Below are 26,648 nucleotides of genomic sequence, written 5' to 3'. Positions count from 1 at the left end.
TCGCAGACTTATCATAGGCCCGGCCTTGGGTCCTTTGGGCCTTCTCCATATGCTCCTTGACTATGGGCCACACTGCTGACAGGCGGTCTCTCATCAGGGTAACGCGCTCTATTGTGGATCGAAAGGGGCATGGTTGGGTCTCCCAGGTCTCCTTGGCTAAGTTGAGGATTCCTCGACAGGGTCTGCCATAGAGCAATTCAAACGGAGAGAATCCAGTGGATGCCTGGGGTACTTCTCGCAGGGCAAACATTAAGTGTGGGAGAAGCATGTCCCAGTTTTTCCCGTCTCGGGACACCACTCTTCTCAACATGCTTTTAATCGTTTTGTTCAAGCGTTCACACAACCCGTCTGTTTGAGGGTGGAATATGCTTGTACGTATCTGTTGAATCTGATATAACCGACACAAGTCCTTCATCAACCGGGACATGAACGGGGTTCCTTGATCGGTTAAGATAGTCTTGGGGAGGCCCACACGAGAGAACATCAGGAATAACTCCTTGGCAATTCCCTTTGACGACATGTTACGCAGGGGTATGGCCTCCGGGAACTTGGTAGCGTAATCTATAACCACTAGGATTCAGATTCACAGTGGGGTAATAGTGGGTGTCTCCATGGATACAGGATACGGCTACTTTGTCTGGTAGCAGTGCTGCGGAGGTCACCATCCGCTCCTCTACTAACGTAACCATACTTCCCGAGTCGAGAATAGCTACCACATCTTGTCCTTCGACTCGCACCGGAATCTCTGAGGCTGGGGCTCTCTGCTAACCAACAGTGTTGATCCTGCCCCCTCAAAACGGGATGTGTGGGGATAGGCAGTGATGACTCCGTGACCATGGGCTCATCCTTGCTAGGACATTGTGGGGCATAATGGTTGGGAGACTGACATTTATAACACCGACCCTGCTGTGTGGTGGCTGACTTCTCCCACCTCCGGGGGGGGGTTTGGACGTTTCGGCGGCGGGCGCGCCGGGATGAGTCGTGGTACGGGATTGGAAGACTCCTTCCGTTCCTCCTTGTCACTTTTTAACAACTCCCCTGTAGACCGATATGTTTCTACCGCCTGGGCTATGTCGTCGGCTGACAACGGGTTGGCTTGCCTCACAACCCTTTTTAAGTCACTGGGTAATTCTCTCAATATCTTGTCCACTACGAGAGTCTCTATCACATGTCCTACTCCCTTTCCAGGTTCTAGCCACTGTTTCGTCAGTCGTATTAATGCGAAGATCTGGGCACGGACGGGTTGATCAGCTGTATAGGTCCATTGATGGAATTTTACAGCCCTATCTCTGGCAGTCAGTTGGTACCGGGACAGGATCTCGGTTTTTAGTCGCCCATAGTCCGCAGCTTCGCGGGAATCCAGGTCAAAATAGGCTTCCTGAGCCACCCCGGTCAAAAGAGGGGCTAATGCGCTCGCCCATTCTGTGGGCGGCCACTCTTCCAAGGTGGCCGTCCTTTCGAAGGTCATGAGAAAGGCCTCAATATCATCCTCCTTGGAGAGACGAGGTAAGATGGCGTGAGCAGCCGCTCTTGGCTTAACTCTAGGTTCTTCTCGTCGGCTCAGCTGTTGTTGCAGGAGTTCTATGGTTGTCTGCTGTGCCGTGATCAATTGTTGTAGTAGGGCGTTATCCATCGTTCTTGAATGGTTCCTCCGGGTCTACTGGAAGAATCTTGATTTACTCACTTATCCTTGTGTCACTCGTCCACCTAGTACCTGCATTCTCCACCAATGTGAGCGGACCAAGTAATTGGGAGTCACTCTAAAGCGGGAAGGTGGAATAAACGAGTCAGGAGTAAGTTTTCTTGATTGAACACAGTTCTCTATTGAGGGCATTGGGTCAACACAAACACTCCAACATAATCAATGAAAATCTTCCAAGGAAAAACATACATCTTCTTCTCCAGATGAAACAAGAACATAATAGGATTATCTTTAAACTACAACAAAAAGTCACGGGCTTGTCACCGTCTTAGTGGTTCTTCCTGGATAGCTCCTCTCTCTCGGTGGCCATCTTCCAGAGATAGTTTCCCCCTTCTCTGCTGGTTCCATTCTCTCTCTTATAGGGGAAGGAGAGTATGTCATTAGTACCGTCAGCTGTGCTTAATTGCCTCTGGTTACCTTGTCTCCCATGCCTTGTTGGGCTACTATCCATGAGCCCAGCTTGCCCTCTGGTGGTCCTTCCACACTAAATACTGCATAGTTTCCTAAGAACGCGAAGCGAGGAGGCCATCTCTGTCAGTGCCGGAACCAGCAACATGAGGTAGTCAGCTGAAATGCATTTGAATTAACAGGTGTATTTGTATTTATTATGGATCCCCATAATCCTGCCAAAGCAGCAGCTACTCTACCTGGGGTCCAGCAACATTAATAAAGGCAGTTTTTACCATTTTAAATACACTGCTCAAAAAAATAAAGGGAACACTAAAATAACACATCCTAGATCTGAATGAATTACATATTCTTATTAAATACTTTTTTCATCTACAAAATAGCTTCTCAGCAAAACTGGATGCATTTATCACAGTGCCATCCGTTTTGTTACTAAAGCACGTTATACCACCCACCCCTGCGACCTGTCTGCTCTAGTCGGCTGGCCCTCGCTACATATTCGTCGCCAGACCCACTGGCTCCAGGTCATCTATAAGTCTATGCTAGGTAAAGCTCCTCCTTATCTCAGCTCACTGGTCACGATAACAACACCCACCCGTAGCACGTGCTCCAGCAGCTATATCTCACTGGTCATTCCCAAAGCCAACACCTCCTTTGGCCGCCTTTCCTTCCAGTTCTCTGCTGCTAGTGACTGGAACGAATTGCAAAAATCGCTGAAGGTGGAGACTTATATTTCCATCACTAACTTTAAGCATCAGCTATCTGAGCAGCTAACCGATCGCTGCAGCTGTACATAGTCTATCTGTAAATAGCCCACTCAATCTACCTACCTCATCCCAATATTGTTTTTATTTACTTGTCTGCTCTTTTACACACCAGTATCTTTACTTGCACATCATCATCTGCTCATCTATCACTTCAGTGTTAATCTGCTAAACTGTGAATAATGTCGCTACTATGGCCTATTTATTGCCTACCTCCTCACCTCGCTATTTGCACACACTGTATACAGACTTTCTTTTTTCTGTACGCTTGTTTATTCCATGTGTAACTCTGTGTTGTTGTTTGTGTCGCACTGCTTTGCTTTATCTTGGCCAGGTCGCAGTTGTAAATGAGAACTCATTCTCAACTAGCCTACCTGGTTAAATAAAGGTGAAATAAAAAATTTAAAAAAGGAAGAAAAAAAAAGAAAAAGAAAAACCCTTGAATGAGTAGGTGTGTCCAAACTTTTGACTGATACTGTATATTAGTTTGTGTTGTTGCTGTGCTGTTTTCAGTGCAACTCTGTTCGTAGATAATCCTGTAATAATGTGACCACACACACCATAAACCCCAGTGGGAGAGAGAGAGTGAGACAGAGATCAAACACATGCGGTCACATGGTTTAAATTAGGGTCAGTCTTTTTCATCATAAAATACAATAAAGCAACTCTTACACAACACACACTTAACACTGCTTGTCCACCACACACTCAGCCAAGTCAGTATTAAACGTCCATCCATGTCCGATGACATTGGGAGATGAAGTGGAAACCGGCCACTAGGGGGCAACCGTGAGCGCTGTTACCTTCAAGTAGGTTTCAGTTTTGCTAGGGTGTTGTACACAGGGATTGTGGATAGGCAACAGCATCTGCCTCTGATTCCTAAGGTAGCAATAGGAGTTGTTTTCAATATGTTTGTTTTAAGCCTATCCCAAACGTTAACCATTCGGATTTAATGCATCATCTTAAGAATTTGGAGGTAATGCCTGACCTTAACACACAGACGAGACGTGTCGATGTGGTCACAGTTTGGAAAAATAATTCCCTGTGGGTTCTTTGTTAGGGGCAAATAGGCCCACCCACAAAAAATAAATGAAACATGCACGCACACACACACACACACACACACACACACAAACAAACAAACATGCACAAAATGTATTACAGCTCTCACAACGTCCCATTATAAGAAGCTTTAATGAGCCTTAACATCCTGTAAGAGAGCATGTGTCAGCAGCCTGACTTGCTGATATGTTAATATATTGTTTCCAGTGACTATACAGAATGGGACATATTCCCTCTTATCCAAATCCACACAACTACATCACACCTGAAGGATGAAGCAATCTTATTGTGTCTTGGTCCAGCTGAAGTAAAAGGGAGGAAACCGAGTTGTCATGCTCTTAGGGTGACTTTATGGTTTCATTAGAGCCCAAAATCCCCCAGAGTCCACCCACTCACACACAAACACACACACAAACACACACTGAGCCCCCTGTGTAAAGCTGTTTCAGATTACTCCAGTCACACACAGCATTTAATGTGTAAACAGCAGGAGCAGCCATCCTCTCAGCAACTGAGCTGCTTTGTTCTCTAACGTAAAATCTCGTTTTAACTACCCTAAAGGTGATAGAGATCAATACAGTGCACACACACACACTAATATTTATCTAATATTTGATTGATTGATTTATAAACGTTATGCTACAAAAAAATAAATAACATACAGTTTGGATTAGCTTATAAATCTGTTAGTAATTGTATTTATTTCTAAGAATGCACTGCAACTCGCTGTTGACTGGGCTCGCCGCTTGTGCCATCAAACCCCTGCAACTTATCCAGAAATCCGCATCCCATCTGGTTTTCAACCTTCCCAGGTTCTCCCATGTCAACCCGCTCCTCCGCACATGCCAATGGGTTCCAGACGAAGCTAGCATCCACTACAAGACCATTGTACTTACCTATGGAGCAGGAAGAGGAACTGCCCTTCCCTACCTTCAGGCTTTGCTCAAACCCTACACCCCAACCCGAGTACTTCGTTCTGCCACAAACATTGTTCTGATGCTTTCAACATTTCACCCCTCCATCAGATTTGGGGTGTATTCACTAGGAACCAAACAGAATCAGAGGGCCGAAACATGGAGGGACCTATACCTAAACTTGTCCAATAAGAAACTCTCGTTTTGTGTTCCAAAACGTTTTACTATGGTTTGCTACGGTGTGCACTAAAGAATGCACCAGATAACTTGCCCCCAGTTACCCTGGACACACAGGGTTATGGTCAAGATTAGGATAGGGGTTGAAGGGGGGCATTAGGTGGTTCAAGGTGCCTTGAAAACCTATTTTGCCCAAGACTGATAACCGCTGATCATCAATTCACAGCCAATGCTCTCCTCTGGCATAGTAGGCTGTAATTCGATTTCACAAATCCTCAGCACAGAGGGTTTATTGAGTGGAGATCAGTCTTAGCATGCGCTGACATGCACATGACTGCATTTCAATTCAGAGCCAAAGAGACAGGCTAATCAGAACTAGATCATCATAGTCATGATCTGTCATGATTGATAATTGAAGTCAAACTGAGACGTTTCTTAGAAAGGCTTGTTTATCTTAAACTTGTTATGTCACGTGTGCTCCCTCTCCGGCCTCTAGGTCACCAGGCGCACACCTATCACCAGCGTTACGCGCATAATGACACTCACGCGGACTCCATCACCTCCTTGATTATCTACCCTTTATATGTCACTCCCTTTGGTTTCTTCCCCAGTCATCATTGTTCCTGTTTCATGTCGGTGTGCTGTTTGTTTTCTTGTTTTGTTCATTTATTTATTAAATGTATTCACTCCCTGAACTTGCTTCCCGACTCTGAGTATGTTATCTGGGAAAAGAGCTCGGAATTCCTGCGAGACGATAGTAGTATTTGAATCATGAGTCTATTAATGTATCTTCTGTAAAAATGCATACCACAGTTCCACCTCAAGGAATGTGTGTGTGTGCACATTGTGTTTGTCTCACTTCTATGAGCATATGTTTGTTATAACACCACCAGATGCATCTCTTTACTGATTGGCTCATTTTATCCAGTTGGGACCAGGGAACAACCCCTTTCTGAGACGAGCCCAAGTGCCAGCCCCAAACCAGAACAACCATTTAGCATAAGCTGAATATTAGTTAAAGGCCAGTAGCATAAGATGAATGACACAAGTAGTCATATGTGCACGACTGGTAGTTTGAATAAGTAAAACATAAGGGCAAATTAGAATGAGCTACTGTAAATAGTGGATCTAAACAACATGACCTAGAGAGTCATGTCATATACTGTAGTAAACACAATGCATGAAGTGTGTGTGTGTGATCCCTCTTGCAAGCTAAGGTCACACAGACATTCATATGTAAACAAACATATACACTAAACAAATATATAAATGCAACATGCAAGAGTTCAATTTCACTTAAGGTAATCAGTCAATTTAAATAAATTCATTAGGCCCTAATCTATGGATTTCATCTGACTAGGAATACAAATATGCATCTGTTGGTCACAGATACCTTAAAAAAAACCAGTGCGTGACCACCATATGCCTCATGCAGCGCGACACATCTCCTTCGCAAAGAGTTGATCAGGCTGTTGATTGTGGCCTGTGGAATGGAAGGAATTGGGCCCATTCTCCCTGCCGGTCCTAACAGTGACTCCTCAGGAACCTCCCCAGCTCCTGGTTCATCCTCTCCACCTGCCCGTTGGACTGAGGCCTATACCCGGAAGTGAGGCTGACAGTGACCCCGAGCTTCTCCATAAAGGCTCTCCATACCCATGATGTGAATTGGGGGCCACGGTCAGAGACGATGTCCTCCGGAAGGCCATAATGCCAGAAGACCTGCTGGAATAGTGCCTCTGTGACCTAGAGAACAGTAGGGAGTCCAGAGAGGGATACAACAACGGAATTTGGAAAATCTATCCACAACAACCAAAATGGTGGTGAAACCGTCAGAGGTGGGGAGATCAGTAACAAAGTCAGTGGATAGATGAGACCAGGGATGAGGAGGCACAGGAAGGGGAAGGAGTTTCCCTGCTGGAGCGTTATAGGGGGATTTGGTTTGGGCACATATGGAACAGGAGTTAATGGGTGCGGGCTCCAAATAAAACATAGTAACCCCTTTATTGTGGTTGGGACCGGCCGCATCCACTTTCTTGACGTCCATCCTCACTCCCTGCGCACTGATTTGGTAGCCTAGGAAGGAGACAGCCTTCTGATAAAACTGGAACTTCTCAGCATTGACGAACAGGTGATTAACCACAAGGCATTCCAGGACTGCTCAAATGTGAGCGATGTGATCCTCCAAATTCCGGGAAAACTGATGGAGCATTGGCTAAGCCAAATGGCATCACCAAGTATTCGTAGTGACCAGACATCGTGCTAAAAGCTGTCTTCCATTCATCCCCCTCCCGGATGCGGATGATTTGAATGCACTCCGCAGGTCCAGTTTGGTAAAGAACCGGGCCCCGTGGAGCTGTTAGATGGCTGCCGGCACCAACGAGGGAAGGTAACGGTACTTAGTGGTGATTTCATTTACTCTTCTGTAATCAATACATGGTCGTGGAAGTAACCCTCCATCCTTCTTAGGCACGAAGAAGAAACCAGCCGACGCAGGAGAAGTGGACGTGCGGATGAAACCTTGTTGGAGTGCCTCTTGGATGTGCTCCTCCATGGCCTGGGTCCTAGTGGCCGATTATCGAGGGCTTGAATCGGGAAAGGAGAGGAGAGAGGGTATGATATGATGTTAAGATATTCAAGGATCTGGTCAATAAAGTTCCCTGCAGCACCACTAACACTGTATACACAGTATATGAGGGACAGTCAACTGGTGTGATGGACACTAAAAAGAGTTTAGCAGAAAGTGATGAAGAGGGAATACTCACTCCTGCCCCAGGAGGTGGAAGATCACTTGACCATCCCTCTGCTCTCGTGGATCCCGGGTTGGGAAGTACTGGACAATGCTGGAGCTGGTGCCCTCCTTGACCACAATAAAGACAGAGCCCCAGCTGTCTCCATCTGTGTCTCTCTGCCGCGGGAAAGCGTGTGACCCTTACCTCCATGGGTTTAGGCTCTGATCCAGAGTGTTCACTGAGGAAGGGAGAGAAGTGATGAGAGTACTGACTCTCCCGAAGTAGGTTATCCAGGCAGATGGCCATCGCAATGAATGCGTCCATGGACAGGTTGTTGTCACGACAGACCAGTTCCGTCTAGACCTCCTCTCGCAGACCTCTTCTGAATAGAGTACGTAGCTCCGGCTCATTCCATCCACTGGATGCTGTTACTGTCCGGAAGGTGACTGCGTAATGGTCGACAGCCGTTTGGTCCCCCTGCCGTAATTGGAGTAGGCGCTCACCCCCTTCTCTGCCCTCCGGTGGATGATCAAAAATACATTTGAACAGAGCCATGAACACTTCATATGAATCTAGCTCCTCCTCTCCTCTCACCCAGGTGGCCGTGGCCCATTCCAACACCCACCCACCCATTCAGCAGAGAAATAACCATGGCAACCTTGTATTTGTATTTATTATGGATCCCCATTGCATCATCAGGGTGATGGCGGCGGATGAATGGCACGACTATTGGCCTCAGGATTTTATCACGGGATATCTGAGCATTCACAACAATGACATCAGCGAACCGCTCGCCCATACGACACCATACACACTCTCTGCCATTTGCCATGTACAGTTGAAAGCGGGTTTCATCCGTGAAGAGCACACTTCTCCAGCATACTAGTGGCCATCGAAGGTGAGCATTTTCCCACTGAAGTGGGTTACGAAGCCGAACTGCAGTCAGGTCAAAACCCTGGTGAGGACGACGAGCAAGCAGATTAGATTCCCTGAGACAGTTTCTGACAGTTTGTGCAGAAATTCTTCGGTTGAGCAAACCCACAGTTTTATCAGCTGTCTGGGTAGCTGGTCTCAGACGATCCGCAGGTGAAGAAGCCAGATGTGGAGGTCTTCGGCTGGCCTGGTTACACGTGGTCTGCGATTGTGAGGCCATTTGGACGTACTGCCACATTCTCTAAAACAACATTGTAGGTGGCTTACGGCAGAGAAATTAACATTCAATTCTCTGGCAACAATTCTGGTGGACATTCCTGCAGTCAGCATGCCAATTGCACGCTCCCTCAACTTGAGCCATCTGTGGCATTGTAGTGTGTGACAAAACTGCACATTTTAGAGTGGCCTTTTATTGTCCCCAGCACAAGGTGCACTTGTGTAATGATCATTCTGTTTAATCAGCTTCTTGATATGCCACACTTGTCAGGTTGATGGATTATCTTGGCAAAGGAGAAATGCTCACTAACAGGGATGTAAACAAATGTGTGCACAAAAAGTTGAGAGAAATAAGCTTTTAGTGCTTATGGAACATTTAATGTTCGTTCAGTATAATAGCCTTAAAACATTTGTGGTGGTATTATAACACCAGTCACTGTAAGGATCAACACTGAAGACGAGAAGCAGGTACAGCTTCATCTCTCTCTGTTTCGGTCTCTCTCACACACACACTCTCTCACACACTAACAGTGGCGTCATGTCCATAGGGGACACAAAGGCATGTGCCCCGTCAGATTTATACATTTAAATTGTTTTCAGATGTAAACTTAATTACTTAACTGAATTTTTAAGCCCACGTTTTATCATCATTATTTATAAAAGAACTGTCAGCTGTATTTTGTGGAGGGGGCACACTGACTGAACCAAGCAAAGAGTACCCCCGCCCCCTAGTAAGTGGTTCTTTCCAAGGTGCACAGAGCAAAGAGATGCCTAGACAGGTGGAGGAGGAGAGAGCCTGTGAAGTGACACATGCAGTATTTTATTTGATTTTAGCTGCAGGTGATATGCAGGAGGCATGTTTGTAAATTAATTTTATCATCTAATTAAGATTACATTTGAAAAGGTACTACAGATGACAATTTGCTATCTAGTTAAATCTGGTGCGTTGACATCTTGGTCCCTGACAATTAAAACAATTAAAAATACAAAATCAAGCTATGTAGCCGATTGATCCCTTCTTGATGAATTAATCAAACTAAAATGGTTTGTTGTTTCTCTGTAATATTATCCACCTAGCAATTTTATGAAGTTGGCTTTAACTAGCCAGCTAGATATAGGTTCCCAATCTCCCAATCTCATAACTACATATCAAGGCATTTCAGGCCATCAATCAAGTTACCGTAGCTTGTCTAACTAAATATGCCTACTGTTGCTAGACTTTAGGGTAATACCCTGACTACAACATCCACGTCGCGTGCGCGAGCATTGCAAAATAAATTTAGGAATCTATGTTATTCAATTATTGCACCCACACTGCTCGCACGCGAGCCTACAAGCGTCTGCGTTTCCAAGGGCTAAAAAAATTTAAAAAATAAGTAATTCCTATTTCTGACACAGATCGCGCTGCAAGTCCTGCCTCTCCCATCTCCTCATTGGTTTATAGAAGCAGGTACCCACGTGCCATCTCCTCATTGGTTATACCCACGTGGGTGATTGAAAGATGAACTGTTTTGCCGGTTGTCGTGGTAATACTATGAAAGTGTAGATGCCAATCACCATATAAATTCAAAGATGAAAAGGCCTGGAAGGAGGAGAGATGACTAGAAACGATTCAGTTGGCCGTTTTATGTGTGGATTAATTGTCAGAGAAGAGGACCTTGTGCATTTCAGGTAAAATAACAACTCAATGTTTCTATCCGAGGACAAATTAGCTAGCAACAGCAGATAGCTAAATAGGACAAATTAGCTAGAAAGTGCAAGCTAACTAGCTAAATTGCCATACATGTTTAATGCTTTTCGACCTGTCCCCAAATTAATGTCATTGGTTCAGAGTTTGTTTTGATATTTTATCCTGTGCGTCGTGATCGCGTTTGTTGTAGGGGGACAAAATAAATGTATGCAAGATGGCGCACGCTCGCAGCCGGTATGGTTCCGTGTTAGGGATTGACAGATATTTAGATTGTTATTTTCAAAACTCATATGACAATAAATAGATACAAAATTGACAAAAATGACTAACTATTGGGTTATGATACTATATACCAGTGTGGCAGTTGTACTAAATTCACAAGGCATAAAAGTTATTACAATTCAATGTGCATCATGAATTAAAATGCTAATTGAACAGGTAAAGAGGTATGCTTAAATAACCTATGTAGAAAAATAAACATGAATTGGGCATAATTATTATGGCTCTAGATTGCAGGAAAAAGCTGTTTCAGTTATTTGAAAAATGCAAAATTGCATGATGCCCCTGCACACACACACACACACACACACACACACACACACACCCCCTCTGGGTGAGCCATTTTGAAAGAGGCCTTGATTAGTGTTAATCCTGGATCAGATTGGGTTAACAAGAGCTGCTCAGTCTTGGGCCTGCAGTGCACACTGTTGTTGGATAACAGGCTCTTTTGAACTACTTTTGGAGTACGTAGTGCAGACCTGCTGTACTTTATTTGTACTACCCCTGCTGAGACTGAGGCTGTCCAAATATGGACACTGTACTTATGGATCACACAGTGGCTTCATTGTGATTCATCCCAGTCTCCTTTACTTCTACTGGACAAGTCATCATGGGTCAGTGTTTTATCATACATCCATGTGGGTCATCATGTACTGTTCTGAAAAAGCTGCAAAACCTGGACCCATATAAATCAGCTGGGCTAGACAATCGGAATCCTCTTTCTAAAATGATCAGCCGCCATTGTTGCAATCCCTATTACCAGTCTGTTTGGAAAGCTGCCGTGGTCATCCCCCTCTTCAAAGGGGGGTAACACTCTAGACCCAAACTGTTATAGACCTATATCCATCCTTCCCTGCCTTTCTAAAGTCTTTAAAAGGCAAGTTAATAAACAGATCACTGACCATTTCGAATCCCACCATACCTTCCCCGCCGTGCAATCCGGTTTCCAAGCTGGTCATGGGTGCACCTCAACCACGCTCAAGGTACTAAACAATATCATAACCACCATCAATAAAAGACAGTACTGTGCAGCCATCTTCATCGACCTGGCCAAGGCTTTTGTGTCAATCACCACATTCTTATCGACATCCTTGTGTTCTCAAATGACTGCCTCACCAACTACTTCTCAGACAGAGTTCAGTGTGTCAAATCGGAGGGCCTGTTGTCCGGACCTCTGGCAGTCTCTATGGGGGTACCACAGGGTTCAATTCTCGGGCCGACTCTTTTCTCTGTATATATCAACGATGTTTTGTCTTGCTGCGGATGATTCCCTGATCTACCTCTACGCAGACTACACCATTCTGTATACATCTAGCCCTTCTTTGGACATGTGTTAACTAACCTCCAAACAAGCTTCAATGCCATACAACACTATTTCCGTGGCCTCCAACTGCTCTTAAACGCTAGTAAAACCAAATGCATGCTTTTCAACCATTCGCTGCCCACACCCTAAACTGTAATTACTTCGCTACTATGGCCTATTTATTGCCTACCTCCTCACGCCATTTGCACACACTGTATATAGAGTTTCTTTTTTTTTCTATTGTGTTACTGACTGTACGCTTGTTTATTCCATGTGTAACTAACTCTGTGTTGTTGTTTGTGTCGCACTGCTTTGCTTTATCTTGGCCAGGTCGCAGTTGTAAATGAGAACTTGTTCTGAACTTGCTTACCTGGTTAAATAAAGGTGAAATATAAAATAATAATAATAAAATAAATGTACAAACCTACATGGACAACCGTTGTAGTCGGTCAACCTCAGCTGTAGTACAGTGACCTCCTGGGTTTTTGCTTTGTTGTGTGACAACTTTCTTCATTTCAGTGAAGAATTTGTGTTTACAAAGAGTAGAGTAGAGTAGAGTAAGTGAGTAAGTAAGTAAGTGAGGCAGGCAGTGAGCACCCTTCCACACCAACACACACACACTCCCACCCTCACGGAATAATCATGTGTTTTGAAACAGACAGACAGACAGACAGACAGACGGGCGGGCGGGCGGGCGGGCGGGCGGGCGGGCGGGCGGGCAGGCAGGCAGGCAGGCAGGCAGGCAGGCAGGCAGGCAGGCAGGCAGGCAGGCAGGCAGGCAGGCAGGCAGGCAGGCAGGCAGGCAGGCAGGCACTTTTAATATGAAAACCAGTGCTGTTTTGTGGAATGCAGGATCAGTCATGGGACGTGTTTGATGGCTCTAATAAACACCATGGATCATTGTAGAACATTAGATTAGGGCAAGAATGTGTCACAGTGGCTAGTTGCCATGATGACGGAGGAGCTTTATTGCCAAGGAGGTGATGTGGAGATCAGAGGATCAGAGAGAAGCCTTGTTCCTAGAGGAAGTAAACAAGAAAATGGATTCCGCACCATAACACATTACACAATAGCTCATTGTGTCCTCAGAAACATCAAACCCTGAAAAATCCCTGAATGTCTGGTCTATGGCCTTTCTCCTTGTCAGGCAGGCAGAGAAAGGGCACCCCTCCATCCCTCCAGTGTAGGCTGTATATCCTGTGTTCTTCCTGTGTTCTTTGTAAATTTCATTTAGTAGGGATTCATCAAGCAAACAGTGGATCTGTGCCCCTGTCTGCATCAGGGCTAAGGGGGGTGGGGGAGTAAAGGAGTAAATCTGATTTGTTTTTTTCATATTGTTTCACATATTTCCCTGGGTGTAATCTGCTGTTGTGTGTGCCACCCCCCGGGCTCTGTGACCTCGTCTGATCTGCTGTGATCCGATTGCCTGGCAGGCAATGTGGGATGCAGGGCTAAGCCTCTTTAGCACAAGTGTTTAATAACTCAGCTAAATCTGCTTACGTACCCCTCTTGTCCCCCCCCCCATACAGTCACTGCTCACCGGGATAGTCAGGATTTTGCACCCTTCCACACCAACACACACACACTCCCACCCTCACGGAATAATCATGTGTTTTGAAACCAAGGTTATCATATTAAACTAAACTATTATCTTTGACACCAAAACTAACATCATAAATTATGTTCCACTTTAGTTTTTTCTCTTCTAAACTTTGGGCAAAAATCCAATAAGGTTTTTGTGCTTTTTTCAAGCAGGTAAATGATGCCAGGAGATGGTGATGCAGTTTCTCTAGACAGACGGATTGTCTCCCGCAATGTACCAATGTTCCAGCATATACAGTGGGGCAAAAAAGTATTTAGTCATCCACCAATTGTGCAAGTTCTCCCACTTAAAAAGATGAGAGAGGCCTGTAATTTTCATTATAGGTACACTTCAACTATGACAGACAAAATGAGAAAAAAAATCCAGAAAATCACATTGTAGGATTTTTTATGAATTTATTTGCAAATTATGGTGGAAAATAAGTATTTGGTCACCTACAAACAAGCAAGATTTTTGTCTCTCACAGACCTGTAACTTCTTCTTTAAGAGGCTCCTCTGTCCTCCACTTGTTACCTGTATTAATGGCACCTGTTTGAACTTGTTATCAGTATAAAAGACACCTGTCCACAACCTCAAACAGTCACACTCCAAACTCCACTATGGCCAAGACCAAAGAGCTGTCAAAAGACAACAGAAACAAAATTGTAGAACTGCACCAGGCTGGGAAGTCTGAATCTGCAATAGGTAAGCAGCTTGGTTTGAAGAAATCAACTGTGGCAGCAATTATTAGGAAATGGAAGACATACAAGACCACTGATAATCTCCCTCGATCTGGGGCTCCACGCAAGATCTCACCCCGTGGGGTCAAAATGATCACAAGAACGGTGAGCAAAAATTCCAGAACCACACGGGGGGGCCTAGTGAATGACCTGCAGAGAGCTGGGACCAAAGTAACAAAGCCTACTATCAGTAACACACTACTCCGCCAGGGACTCAAATCCTGCAGTGCCAGACATGTCCCCCTGCTTAAACCAGTACATGTCCAGGCCCGTCTGAAGTTTGGGAGAATGTCATATGGTCAGATGAAACCAAAATATAACTTTTTGGTAAAATCTCAACTCGTCGTGTTTGGAGGACAAAGAATGCTGAGTTGCATCCAAAGAACACCATACCTACTGTGAAGCATGGGGGTGGAAACATCATGTTTTGGGGCTGTTTTTCTGCAAAGGGACCAGGACGACTGATCCGTGTAAAGGAAAGAATGAATGGGGCCATGTATCGTGAGATTTTGAGTGAAAACCTCCTTCCATCAGCAAGGGCATTGAAGATGAAACGTGGCTGGGTCTTTCAGTATGACAATGATCCCAAACACACCGCCCGGGCAACGAAGGAGTGGCTTCGTAAGAAGCATTTCAAGGTCCTGGAGTGGCCTAGCCAGTCTGGCTGACTAAATAATTTTTTGCCCCACTGTACGTCTGTAAAAGTACCTGCGTCATTCAAGGCAGAAAGGAGTCAGAACAGGGAAGACAGTCATTGCCTTTTCCGGTGACGTCACCCCCTTATCCGCTTGCTGCCCTAGCATAAGCATCCCTTCCGGACACAAAGTAGTAGCTAGCTAGCGAGATGGAGAATGCAGAGGTTATTTGTAATGAGTGAATTTCGGTAGTTTGCACCATCTACTACTAAAACCGCGGCAAAGGTTTTGCCTCCAAACTTTGGTTTCAAATCGCAACGTTCTGAAATGTCTGCCTACAGACTACGGAAAGAGTTCAATTTTTCAGGATTGGCCGGAGAGTCTGGAGACTTATCTGTCTGAAGAGGACCCTCCCAGGAATTTTTTCCCTCCGAAATGTCCAAGAGTATCTGACATCCTCCCCAGACCTAGTGCTGTTGCTCTAGGTCTGGGATTTCCAAGACAACTAGCTATCACTAGCTAACAGGAAATAAAAACAACCTACAACACACACATGGCTACTAGCCTTCCACGCATAGGCTACTTTCTGTTCCTAACACTTAAACTAAAACTGAAACTTAATAATATAAAAACGAAATTGATAAAAAATGTCTAAATAAAACTGAATAAAAACGAGTAAATTCAGTCAGAAAACAAAATGAAAATAGAAATAGAAAAACACAAAACTATAATAACCTTGTCTGAAACAAATCACTTTGAATTTAGCCACATACAACAATAAACAAGCTGAGTCGTTGAGTTTAGGTGACATGAATAGAGTGGGAGAAACAGAGGGATTTAGACCAGCTTAAAGAGAGAGAGCAAGAGAGAAAGAGAGAAAGAGAGAAAGAGGGAGGGAGGGTAGGTCAGTAAATCAGGCATAAGCAATTGAAACGCGAGGTTTGGATACAGGAGGTTGAGAGGTTGTAAGGCATGTGTTTTTCCTGATGTTGCTTCTTACTTTATCCCATTTCTCAGTGTGTGTTTTAGTTTTGTTTAATTGTACTAGAGGTTACTCATAGGGTTGAGAGTCTCAGTGTCTAAGCCTGTCTACTGGCTTAGAAAATCAGCGGAGGAGATTTCACACACATAAACACACACCATCCACACTCACCACATTCAAATTATACACACACAAATGCAGACATGCAAAGTCTACAAACATATGAACCTCCCACAAACAAACAAGAATATACAAGAACTATGCTATTTGCGCACACACACATGCATGCACACACATACACACAGGGCCATTAGTGTGAGTATAGGCCTATATAGGGGCACATGACCACAGCAAGTTGCCATTATTAGCCTGAGTTAGGGTATTTCCCAAAGCGTGTTTTCATTAGTGTTAAACAAATGTTGTTTATCCAACTATGGAGCCATCTTTGTTCCCCTTGAGCTTTACAGTGACCCATGTCGCTCAGATCACTGGTTCATTATAACTGAGCTCTCTGTAAAAACACAAAGTGAATGCCTTTTACAGAGAAACGTTTCAATGTACAGAGACACATCAAAAGTTGATTGAGCTACATTCATTATTTTATTTTACAGACATAAAATAATTTTATGCTGTTGAGTGAATTGACAAGTACAGCCCAGAAAAATATTGCTTTCTTTGTTATGTCGTCAGAAAGAAAATGTTTCAAAGAGAATGGGGAGATCAAGCAGAATGCCCTAACATACATTAGCACTGTCATGGTGTTTGCTTGAAAGAAAATGTACTTCTCGTGTGTGTGTGTGTGTGTGTGTGTGTGTGTACTTATCCCCCATCCCTCTGCAGGGAAAACATGACCAGTGCAGTTCAAACATAGCCAAACTACAATAAGTCAAAATAACAAAAAGCACAATACAAACACACACTGGTGCTGGTACTCTGTCCTAACTGCACATAAGTACTTCTATGTTTCATTGATGAAATTAAGCATCTGTCTTTATGCTTTTGATAAACATCATGCACTCCACCGGTTAGAGAGCCGTGAGCAGAACAGGGTTGCAGTATGGTGTGTTGTTGGGTGGTGTTAAGCATTTCTAATCGGAGGGCAAAGCCCCATCTCTTCGCAGAGAGTTTTATGAGTCACTCAGGTGTTGGACACCTGATTTGCATTATGAGTTCCACAGCTACACGTGTAAGGAAACACAGACAGAGCAACCACCACCCCCTCCTTCTCATCACATACACAAGCATGCATGCAACCATGTCACACACGCACACACACACACACACACACACACACACACACACACACACACACACACACACACACACACACACACACACACACACACACACACACACACACACACACAGTGTTATATTCACAAATACCCTACTGAAAGTAACTAATCTGTGCAGGATACCCATCAGAACGGCTGTCGCCTATCTGGGCCCAATATCCCAGTCTGAACCAAAGCAGCTCCACATGTTGCCTTTGAAGTGTCTCTGAGCCCAGCTGAGGCTAATAAACCAGGGGGTTTATGTTGGTTCAGAGGTCGGCCTGGAGGGGGGAGGGAGTGGGGAGGTGGGGGTGCACAGCGTGTCATTTCCATACTGTCTGGTACTCGCCCCCCACGTTTTCCGTTTTTTTTTCTTCTTCAGCCCTCCTGTGAAATCTCATAGCCCTTCTTGGGGTGGGGCTGCTGTGGCTGCTATATCACTGTGTGATCATGGGGTCCATCTGCTAGTGTCTCTGGTGGATTCACTCACCCCTCTGTGCTGTTCCTAAGTCAGTGCTAGACAAACACACAGACATAGTTTATTTTTGTCAAATTATGCCCTTGGATATTAAGACAAGACAGACAGGAATTGTGCCCCCTTTTTCTTTTCAGTTTCAACGCAATCAAACACAATGCATTCAGGGGCTATAAGGGAAATTAGTGCAATATAATGTGGTACCATCTATCAAAAATAAATATCTTACTTAGTCTTCACAATTGAATAACACCATCGTTTGGAGCGTCCACCGCTATGCCTGAATTACTGCACCATGAAGCCGAGTGAAACAAATGACTGGCTCCATAGAACAGCTCAACTGAAAACCTCAAGACAATGTCCATTGCTGACACACCTCAGGACCATGACTCCTGCGTGGCAGCCCTCCCCTCTTCTATTGTGGTGAGTGACTAGAGTGGGATCACTCCATTTAGCCTCCCACACGAAGTTGCTTGTTCAGCCCTTATCTGTGAGAGTTTCTCATCACTACAGCAGGACTGACACGGTCACTGCTGAAATAGCCACTTCTCCTGGCTGTCTCTCTTGTTCTTTATAAAAGCACAGTCATTTGTTTAGCTACCAAATCAGAAATGAATGAACATTTGCAAACCAAATGGAGGCTTGCTTTGCTGGTTATATTTGTCCTTCAAAGCAGGCGATAATGGTGTGCGTCTCCACTCTAAACAAATGTAGGTGGGGGGAACAGAGAAACAGGCCAGAGAGTGGTTTGCGAGGGAAATGAAGTGACACTGATCATGTCATGTCAATATCTCCCTTGTCTGTCAAAATACAAAAAGACCAAACATTGTTGAAAATGTCAGGCAAACCTTTGGGGTTTGCCTGGAATACACCTTCTTGTTTACTCTAAACTGGATAGCACAGATGGAATCAACATATAGGATTGGATTGTAGGGTTAGCAAGTCATGCACTTACATCACTTACTAATTTCGACAAGCATAAGTACTTAGATGTAGCTATGGATAAGGTGTACGTATCTAGACGTATATTTGTGGCAGAAAGCGTATATACTAGTATACTAGTATACTTCACAGCTTGTTAAAGTCTACCCAGAACTCCCAACCCCCTTATCTACTCACTCAATACTATAGTTTCCAAATCTTGCCACAGGACAAACATCAATGAGAAAACCATCACAAATTCTAAGGTTGAATACATATTGTAAGGCTAATCCCACCGGTTTTATGACAAGTACCGCATTGGGTAAAGACATGCTAGATTCAATCATAATGTCTATCTATTATCTATACATGTCTATTATGGTTGGGAGAGGCTATTCGGACACGCCTGCTGCCCAAATTGATGACGTTTGAGAGTCGAGTGGATACGAACGAATTCGGTTTAGGCAGTGGCTACACTATCTAGCTACTTCCCTCTCCTTACTGCAGCAAGTGGGAGCGAAGGACACTGTGCCCGGTGTTGTTGTATTGTAGACTTGCAGCACAAATTCTCCCCATTGAGCAGTGTAGACTGTTTCCCTGTGCCATTTTTATTTTATTTTATCTTTATTTAACTAGGCAAGTCAGTTAAGAACAAATTCTTATTTTCAATGACGGCCTAGGAACAGTGGGTTAACTGCCTGTTCAGGGGCAGAACGACATCAGATAGTTTGTATCAATATTACAAGTTATTAGTCATGTAGGCTGCTATCCTACTCAAAATAAAAAGAGGGATGGAACAAATTGGAGATGGTGGCCAAATCCAAATGGTGACCAATACTACAAGTTCTTTCTCCCACGCCCATCAAAATAGGCATCACTTTATTTGACAGGTTTTAACTAGCTGCTGTTGTTGCCATCTAAGCAGGCATAAACTAGCAAGCTGCGATGGGCTTATCAGGACAACCGACTGAACCAAATCCATTTGTCGCCCCGCTCAACTGTTGTCATGTGTTGTGTTGTTGCCTTGGGTTTCTCTTTATGTAGTGTTGTGGTGTCTCTCTTGTCATGTGTGTTTTGTCCTTTTTTATTTATCCCAGCCCCGTCCCCACAGGATGCCTTTACCTGTTGGTAGGCTGTCATTGTAAATAAGAATTTGTTCTTAATTGACTTGCCTGGTTAAATAAAGATGAAATAAATAAAACGTTTAATTCTTCTTCTTCTTCTTCGGTATTATGGCGGTCCGCAAACAAATGTTATAGGTGCATGCCGCCACCTACTGTATTGGTTGTGTATCAGCCTACTATTCTATAGTATGAATTTATTACACTTTGTGAGAAAAAAAAGTGCACTACCAACTAACCCTACACCAATTAAAACCTCACCCCTATTCCATTACATTGTCCCCATCTAATCCTACAGCAGGCCAGCAGACTGGGAGGACAAGACATTATCGTTCAAAACACCTTGTAACGCTTCTGCAGTAAAATCTCGTACACCCAAGTACTTATCTGCTGCTGCCACCGCAACATCTAACATCTGTGATCTATGTTCCTTTCCTGATGTACAGTTGACAACCATGGCCATTAACGCCCCCCCCCCCAAAAAAAAAAAAGAAATACTGGAGCACGTTATTCCTATCACTCTTTATTGGCCTCGGCCAACTCACTGGGATCCTTTTAGGATTCCTCACCCTGGACCCATCTTCCTCTACTACTCTCTTCACTGCCTCAGCATACAACACCTTCTGGACTACTCTGGTACTATTCTGATCCTGGCAACCTCAAACTGCCTTTCTCTCACCAACCTCCTCTGATCTCCAGCACCATGGGCATCCCTACAGTTTACACATACACATTTTCCCACCGATACTTACTACACATTCCTTTGTCTCATGTCCTCCTGCACACTTCTCACATCTAGGAATCTCCCTCCTACACACTACTGCCACATGACCATCAGCTTGACACCTAAGATACTGTAATGGGTTCGGGGAAAAATCTCTCACAGGATAACTGACACATTCTAACTTGACTTTGTCTGGTAAAGTCTATGCATCAAACCTCAGTAGTATAGACAGTGTCTTCACTGTTTCACCACCCTCTCCACTGGGTCTGCGTTGCACCAAACGGCGGGCGTCACAGACACCGGGAATCTTCAACTTCAGTTGACCCTCCTCAACATTTAACGCCACTCCAGTACTGACTCTTTTCAACGGCGCCCTGAGAGGAACGCTAGTCACGGTTCTTGTCCCCAGTTACGTGGGGCAGAGCACAAGCTCCCCTCTGGATGACAGAAACCCAACAACATCTACACAATTCCACTTTGAGTCACTGTCACCGACCCAACATTCCCCAACCTCTTCTCCACCCAACCTGACACCACATATGGATCCGCCAGAAGGCAAGGATCCATTCATCAAAAATCTTACTCCAACTGGGCTCAAACTCGGCGGTCTTCACCGCACCTGCCAGAGCAGTTAATTCATCCTCACTCTCGTCATGTTCAATTTCCTTCTGCAGCACTCTATACTTACTCTTAATATGTTCCACTTTCTTCATTTTTCCCTTTCAACCTTCTTACCAACCTCTATGGGTTCCTCTGACTCCATTCGGGGGTACTTGCCATCTTCCCTATTCCTCAAAACTGCGGGGAAAACTTGAGACCACAACTTGTTCTTCTATACTATTGTTGTGTTTATCCCCACCAAGTAAATTATGTTTATTTTCACTTCCCTCATGGAACCCAGCCCTGTCAAAGAATTCACTTTGTCAACCGGGCTACAGGAAGGGGTCATCACTGGTTACCACCAAGTCCCCAAACATGACTCTCAGCTGCGTGACATACGTCATCCATTTGGGAACCAGGCGTGTCTGTATAGCCTCCCATTATGGCTACAGTATATTCACCTGGTGAAGACACAACTACAAACTTCAAATTGCAGGGCGTTCAAGGAATTGGTCTGATGGCGTATTCGAGATGTCATCGCGCATTTAAGGACCTTTAACGGCACCACGTTACTTTGATTGATAGCTGAGATCTGTCACTCTTCAGTAGCTAGCTGCTTTGTGCGCCATTCCTTGCTAAACCTATCTGTCATTCGGGATTGGCTAGTGTCTGTGTTGCTCAAACTAATCGCCAGGCTTGAATACATTTATAGAAAATCTATTGGTGGATTCTACAAATCGCATCATTTTGCCACGTGAAAAGACCTGTGGCTATTGGCCTGTGCAATTTTCGGGGGCGGTTCCTTTTCTGGTTAGCTGGGGGGGGGGGGGGGGGGGGGGGGGGTTCGATTATCTGGCACTGGCTTTCCCATGAGGGGAGATGAACCTGGGTGAAAAGGGATTGCATTCGTTATGGAACTGGGCTACCTCCGGGCGTGTGCCAGGTTCCCCATCCAAAACCCATGGCTAAATAGGTTCAAAACAAAAGTGAAGTAGCCTAGGCTAGATTAAGCACTTGTAGTAAAGATTTGCTTGATAAAAACGCTATATCTACCTCCCTAATGAAAATTCGTTTAAAAAAATCGAACATATATTTTATGGACGATCGTTCTATGCTGACAATTTGACCAAGCGGTACAGATTGCGGTTCGATTTGAGATAGGCGCTCCTCGCTGCTTTTGCCCGTTCACCATAGAGCGGTGCACCGCGGCTCAGGTTAATAGAACTCCCTCCCTCCGTCTGAAACCGCGTGAGAAAGTTGCCTTTGAGGCAAGCTAACATTATATTTTGTTGTTCTGGTATAGTGGGGGTTGTTATTATCAAAACATTTACGAAACCTTTCTTGCACAACACCCCCATTTACTCGAATACAGGTTATTCTTCGGATAATAACTATTAATTTATACCGAGCATTCACCACAAGCTATTGCGGCAAGTCAAAGTGCAATTAACTTCGGTGGATTTGTTTCCGTAGCCTACGCTTCTCATGACCGCGTTGTGGGTTTGGCTTGTTGACTAACTGGAGTTTCGGGCTATTCGGATATTGCTGGGTGGACAGGATTACACGGTCTACATGAAAAGGAGGACTAGTATGATACTTTTTTTTGTCCTCACCTGTTCTTTTTCTCCTTTCTATGGTTAAATACATGATCGTATGCCGGAGTAGCCTACAGCGAGAGAAAAGGAGATTCTTACATGCATCATTCACCTGAGCACCGCTGATAGAGAGTTGACCGGAGATCTATGAGGACAAATTGTCGGACGTGTTTGTGGCATTTAACGGACAGTCTCGGAAGGAGCTAGGATGAATTTATCGTAACCTGGAGCATCCTCGCGCCTGTCCCTATTTTGTTAGCAGACGGGCTTATCAGGAACCGGGCATCTGCCGAGGTAGAACGATGTATCCCCAGGGTCGACACCCGGTAATGTTGGACAGTGAAACGCATTCCCCATCCGCAGATTCTCTGCACTCATTTGTCATGTTGAACCATTTTAGCATTTGTATAGCTCTGTATGCCCACGATGGCGGGTCGGTCGAAGTTCCTTTGTTTGTCATTGCCTTAGCGGCTGTCGGCATGTAACATTTCTGTAATGAGTTTATCATGATGCACTCCCAGTAATTCTCCCAGTAATTAAGGCAAGACGTATATCGCACATGGCAGCGAATGCCGTATAGCTTTTGTCTAATTCACTACTAATTAGCCTACAGCTAAAGTATTTGAAATGCTTCATCAGATGCAGAAACACAGGTTTTGAATGATGTGTTCTCTTATTTAATGTTCTTATTTTTACAGACACCCCACCAGGCCCCAGGCCAACCTTTCAAATTCACCATCCCAGAGTCACTGGACCGCATCAAAGAGGAGTTCCAGTTTCTCCAAGCTCAGTACCACAGGTGAGTGGCTGTTCAACACACACATACTCTGAGGCCAAGATGTCACTGTTTGTGTGCTCAGACTATATAGGTCTAAGACATGCAGATGTGGTTGTTGAGCCAGAGGGGTGGCGTCTGAGGTCAGATTATTATAAATCCCCTCTTATTCCCCATGTGTGCAACTGCATGTTGCTGTCTTTGGGACTAGTGAGAGGTAAAGCAGTGAGCTGGAATGCCCTGCATTATCACAGTATCAGGCAGTAGGCTATATTGCTGCTACTATAGCCCTAGACCTATAACTTCTGTTACTGGAAAAGGGTAAACAAATATTTATTTTCCATGATTCCAAGATGTTTAGATGACCATGTTTATCTGAACTGAATTTTGAATGTTTTCTGGTTGTGTTCAGGATTGGTGATGGTATCTGAGGCCTCTTGCTATGTTTTGATTTTGTCCCTGTCTTCGGCAGTTTGAAATTGGAGTGTGAGAAGCTGGCCAGTGAGAAGACAGAGATGCAGAGGCACTATGTTATGGTGAGTCCAATCAGCACAATCTATGTTCAACTCTCAACCAGTCAACTCGTAGATGTTAACACTGTCAATGTGTGGCTAGACATAATTTCCACATTGTACATGCAAGCTTACGGTTAACTCTTATTGTTGCTCACACACACATGAACAGGACTACACACACACTCATCATTTACAAACACACATTGTCTCTCACATGCTGTGCTCAATGATTTCCAGTACATTATTGAGTTGGAGTGAATACCACATTTTGAGGTTGTTTTGTCCTTTTCAAACACCAGTAGTATTATTCACATATCTCTCTTATGGCCAAGAAGCAGTCTACATTGAGATGTAGGAAATTGGAATTTACTGTAATCCTAGTAACTCCAACTCTGTCATCCACAGTACTATGAAATGTCTTACGGGCTGAACATTGAAATGCACAAACAGGTAAGCCTCACACACTCTTCTCTATCTCTCCTCTATAGTGTGTGTGTGGGTTCGCCCAGGGAATGAGCTTTTAGCCTGCCAGGGAACTGGAGTGTGTTTTTATCAGAGTTTATCAATGATAGATGGTGCTCTGTTTCTCTCTAGTTAGACCCGGTGATACGAGCCCATAGGCAGGATGAATTACTCTGATTGATTGGTATTGTCTGGGGGAGTAGCCTGTTTTATTGCATTGAAGAGGCTGGGCTGGGGAAGGCATAGGAATCAATCACGGAACTCCCTGATCCAGGAAATGCAAAGGAGCACTCCCATATATCACACACACAAGTTTGCCCCACAGGACCAGAGCACTCTGGCTCATAGCGTTTACCAGTAATTACCACAGAAATCGATTGGTCAGGACAGAGGAAATTGGAGGTGGATTGGCCTGGGTGGTTTGCTGAGGGAGGATTTATGTGGGTTCTATGTCTCACCCCCTCTCACTTTCTGATACTAATGCATGCCTCCTATTGTGAGGGAGATGCCGTTTCTGCTCATTGTCTCCAGAGTGGGGCGTATTGTGAGTGACGTATCCGTACTGCCTCCTCACTGTAGCCTGTTGCTCTGGCCACTCCAGCCCCAGGCTAATGTGGCCTCTCCTTGGAGCAGTGGAAGCTGCTGAGGGGAGGACGGCTCATAATAATGGCCGGAACAGAGCAAATGGAATGGCATCAAACGCATGGAAACTATTTAAACTATGACATTTTTGTCCGATAGCTGATATTTTCCTTTGCCAAAAAAAAACAATATTGATATTTAGAATTTTAGCAGCCTTTTTAAGCATAATAGTACAGTTAAATAGTTAACACACACATGGACGCAGCGGTCCAAGGCACTGCATCTCAGTACAAGAGGCGTCACTACAGTCCCCGGTTCGAATCCCCGTGGGACTCCCGTGATTGGGAGTCCCATAGGGCGGCGCGCAATTGGCCCAGCGTCATCCAGGTTTGGCCAGAGTAGGCCGTCATTAAGTCCCCATTACCAGTAAAACATAATCAAAACCTATTTCTTTCACTTACTTGCTGTGCTGTTTCGTTGTTCCGTCGTTTCATTCTGAACTGGGATTTCATCATGCATGTCAAGCAGTGAAGTTTCAGCTGTGTCTGTCCATGGCCTCGCTTCCTCAGTGCGCACTGTGTCGGTTTCCATCTTGTTCCGCTGTGTATGTAGCATTTCACATAAACCCTGTTTTTTTTTGTCTGCATTGAAGTAGCGGTTCTTGTACATAGCATTGAGCATGGTGGCGACACAGTAAAGCGAGTGCCACCGAATCGCTTGTTCACAGCCTGCGTGCAGTTTTGTTGCGCAGTCGTTTCAATGCCATGACAGTGGGTATCACATCTGCTGCAGGCACAGGTGATGAGCTTATTTCTCGAGTCAGTTGTTCGAATCGAGCTAGTGAGTGTGTTCATGTTCTTAAATTCCATTGAAATGGCAGCAGCGGTATGACTACCATCACATTCATGAGCATGCAATACGACTTTTCTCAGTACGAAATCCTCAGCGACCCTCTGTGCTGTCAGATTCCAAATGCTCATGGGGCTGATATCGCTGGTCCAAATATCAGTCGTGAAGCTAATAGCAGTGACGCAATTGTATTAAAATGTTTATTCTTTAAATTTTTTATTTTTTTGCAGTGATGCTATTACTGTGTAACTCCGGTAGGGCAACATCTGAAAAATAGCGCTCTTGGTAGTGTGTACTGGTGCTCGACCAGTCTGCGAAAGCCAGCATCACCCACGACAGAGAATTGTTGATTGTCAAGGGCAATGAATTCCACTATCTTGGCATTTTAATTAAATTTAGCTTTTGAGTTGTCTAGATGAAATTTTCTTACTCTTTCAAATGACTGCTCAACTTGTTGACTGCTCGATCCACACAGCAGATATTGTGGGCTAGGTTAGGAATGCTTTGTTGCACGTGTAGCGCTAAATTTTACATTGCGTCATTACGCCATTACATTATACATTATACAGGTATGCACATCAGCTTTGATATCGGTTTTGCACATCAGCGTTAAACCAGACATCGGGCTGATGCCGACGT

General features: G+C 44.6%; 1 protein-coding gene and 1 long non-coding RNA gene across 9 annotated transcripts in view; one reads left to right on the top strand and one right to left on the bottom strand.

Annotated features, from left to right (window-relative positions):
* Positions 1 to 4,057: 4,057 nt before the first annotated feature.
* On the bottom strand, positions 4,058 to 8,249 carry LOC149979583 (uncharacterized). The gene is made up of 2 exons (XR_016484277.1): positions 7,790 to 8,249; positions 4,058 to 7,609 (listed from the first exon to the last, which is right to left on the bottom strand). It is a non-coding gene; the product is annotated as an uncharacterized LOC149979583 (long non-coding RNA).
* A 13,855-nt stretch (positions 8,250 to 22,104) lies between these two features.
* LOC110535683 (transducin-like enhancer protein 1) overlaps positions 22,105 to 26,648 on the top strand; it is a 39,595-nt gene continuing 35,051 nt past the window's right edge. For 6 of the 8 annotated variants that reach the window (XM_021620849.3, XM_021620848.3, XM_090190102.1 and 3 more), the window contains exons 1-4: positions 22,105 to 23,152; positions 23,525 to 23,625; positions 24,074 to 24,137; positions 24,522 to 24,566. In XM_021620849.3, coding sequence (XP_021476524.2) covers positions 23,129 to 23,152; positions 23,525 to 23,625; positions 24,074 to 24,137; positions 24,522 to 24,566 — 234 coding nt within the window. In that variant the 5' untranslated portion in view covers positions 22,105 to 23,128. The remainder of the gene's footprint in view (positions 23,153 to 23,524; positions 23,626 to 24,073; positions 24,138 to 24,521; positions 24,567 to 26,648) is intronic. The other 2 variants (XM_021620850.3, XM_021620851.3) reach the window with 2 other exon arrangements.

Source organism: Oncorhynchus mykiss, chromosome 11 (assembly GCF_057628025.1).
Source record: "Oncorhynchus mykiss isolate SJ-2025 chromosome 11, ASM5762802v1, whole genome shotgun sequence".
Lineage (NCBI taxonomy): Eukaryota > Metazoa > Chordata > Actinopteri > Salmoniformes > Salmonidae > Oncorhynchus > Oncorhynchus mykiss.
Note: the sequence above shows the minus strand (reverse complement) of the source record. Positions and strands in the feature narration are given on the sequence as shown.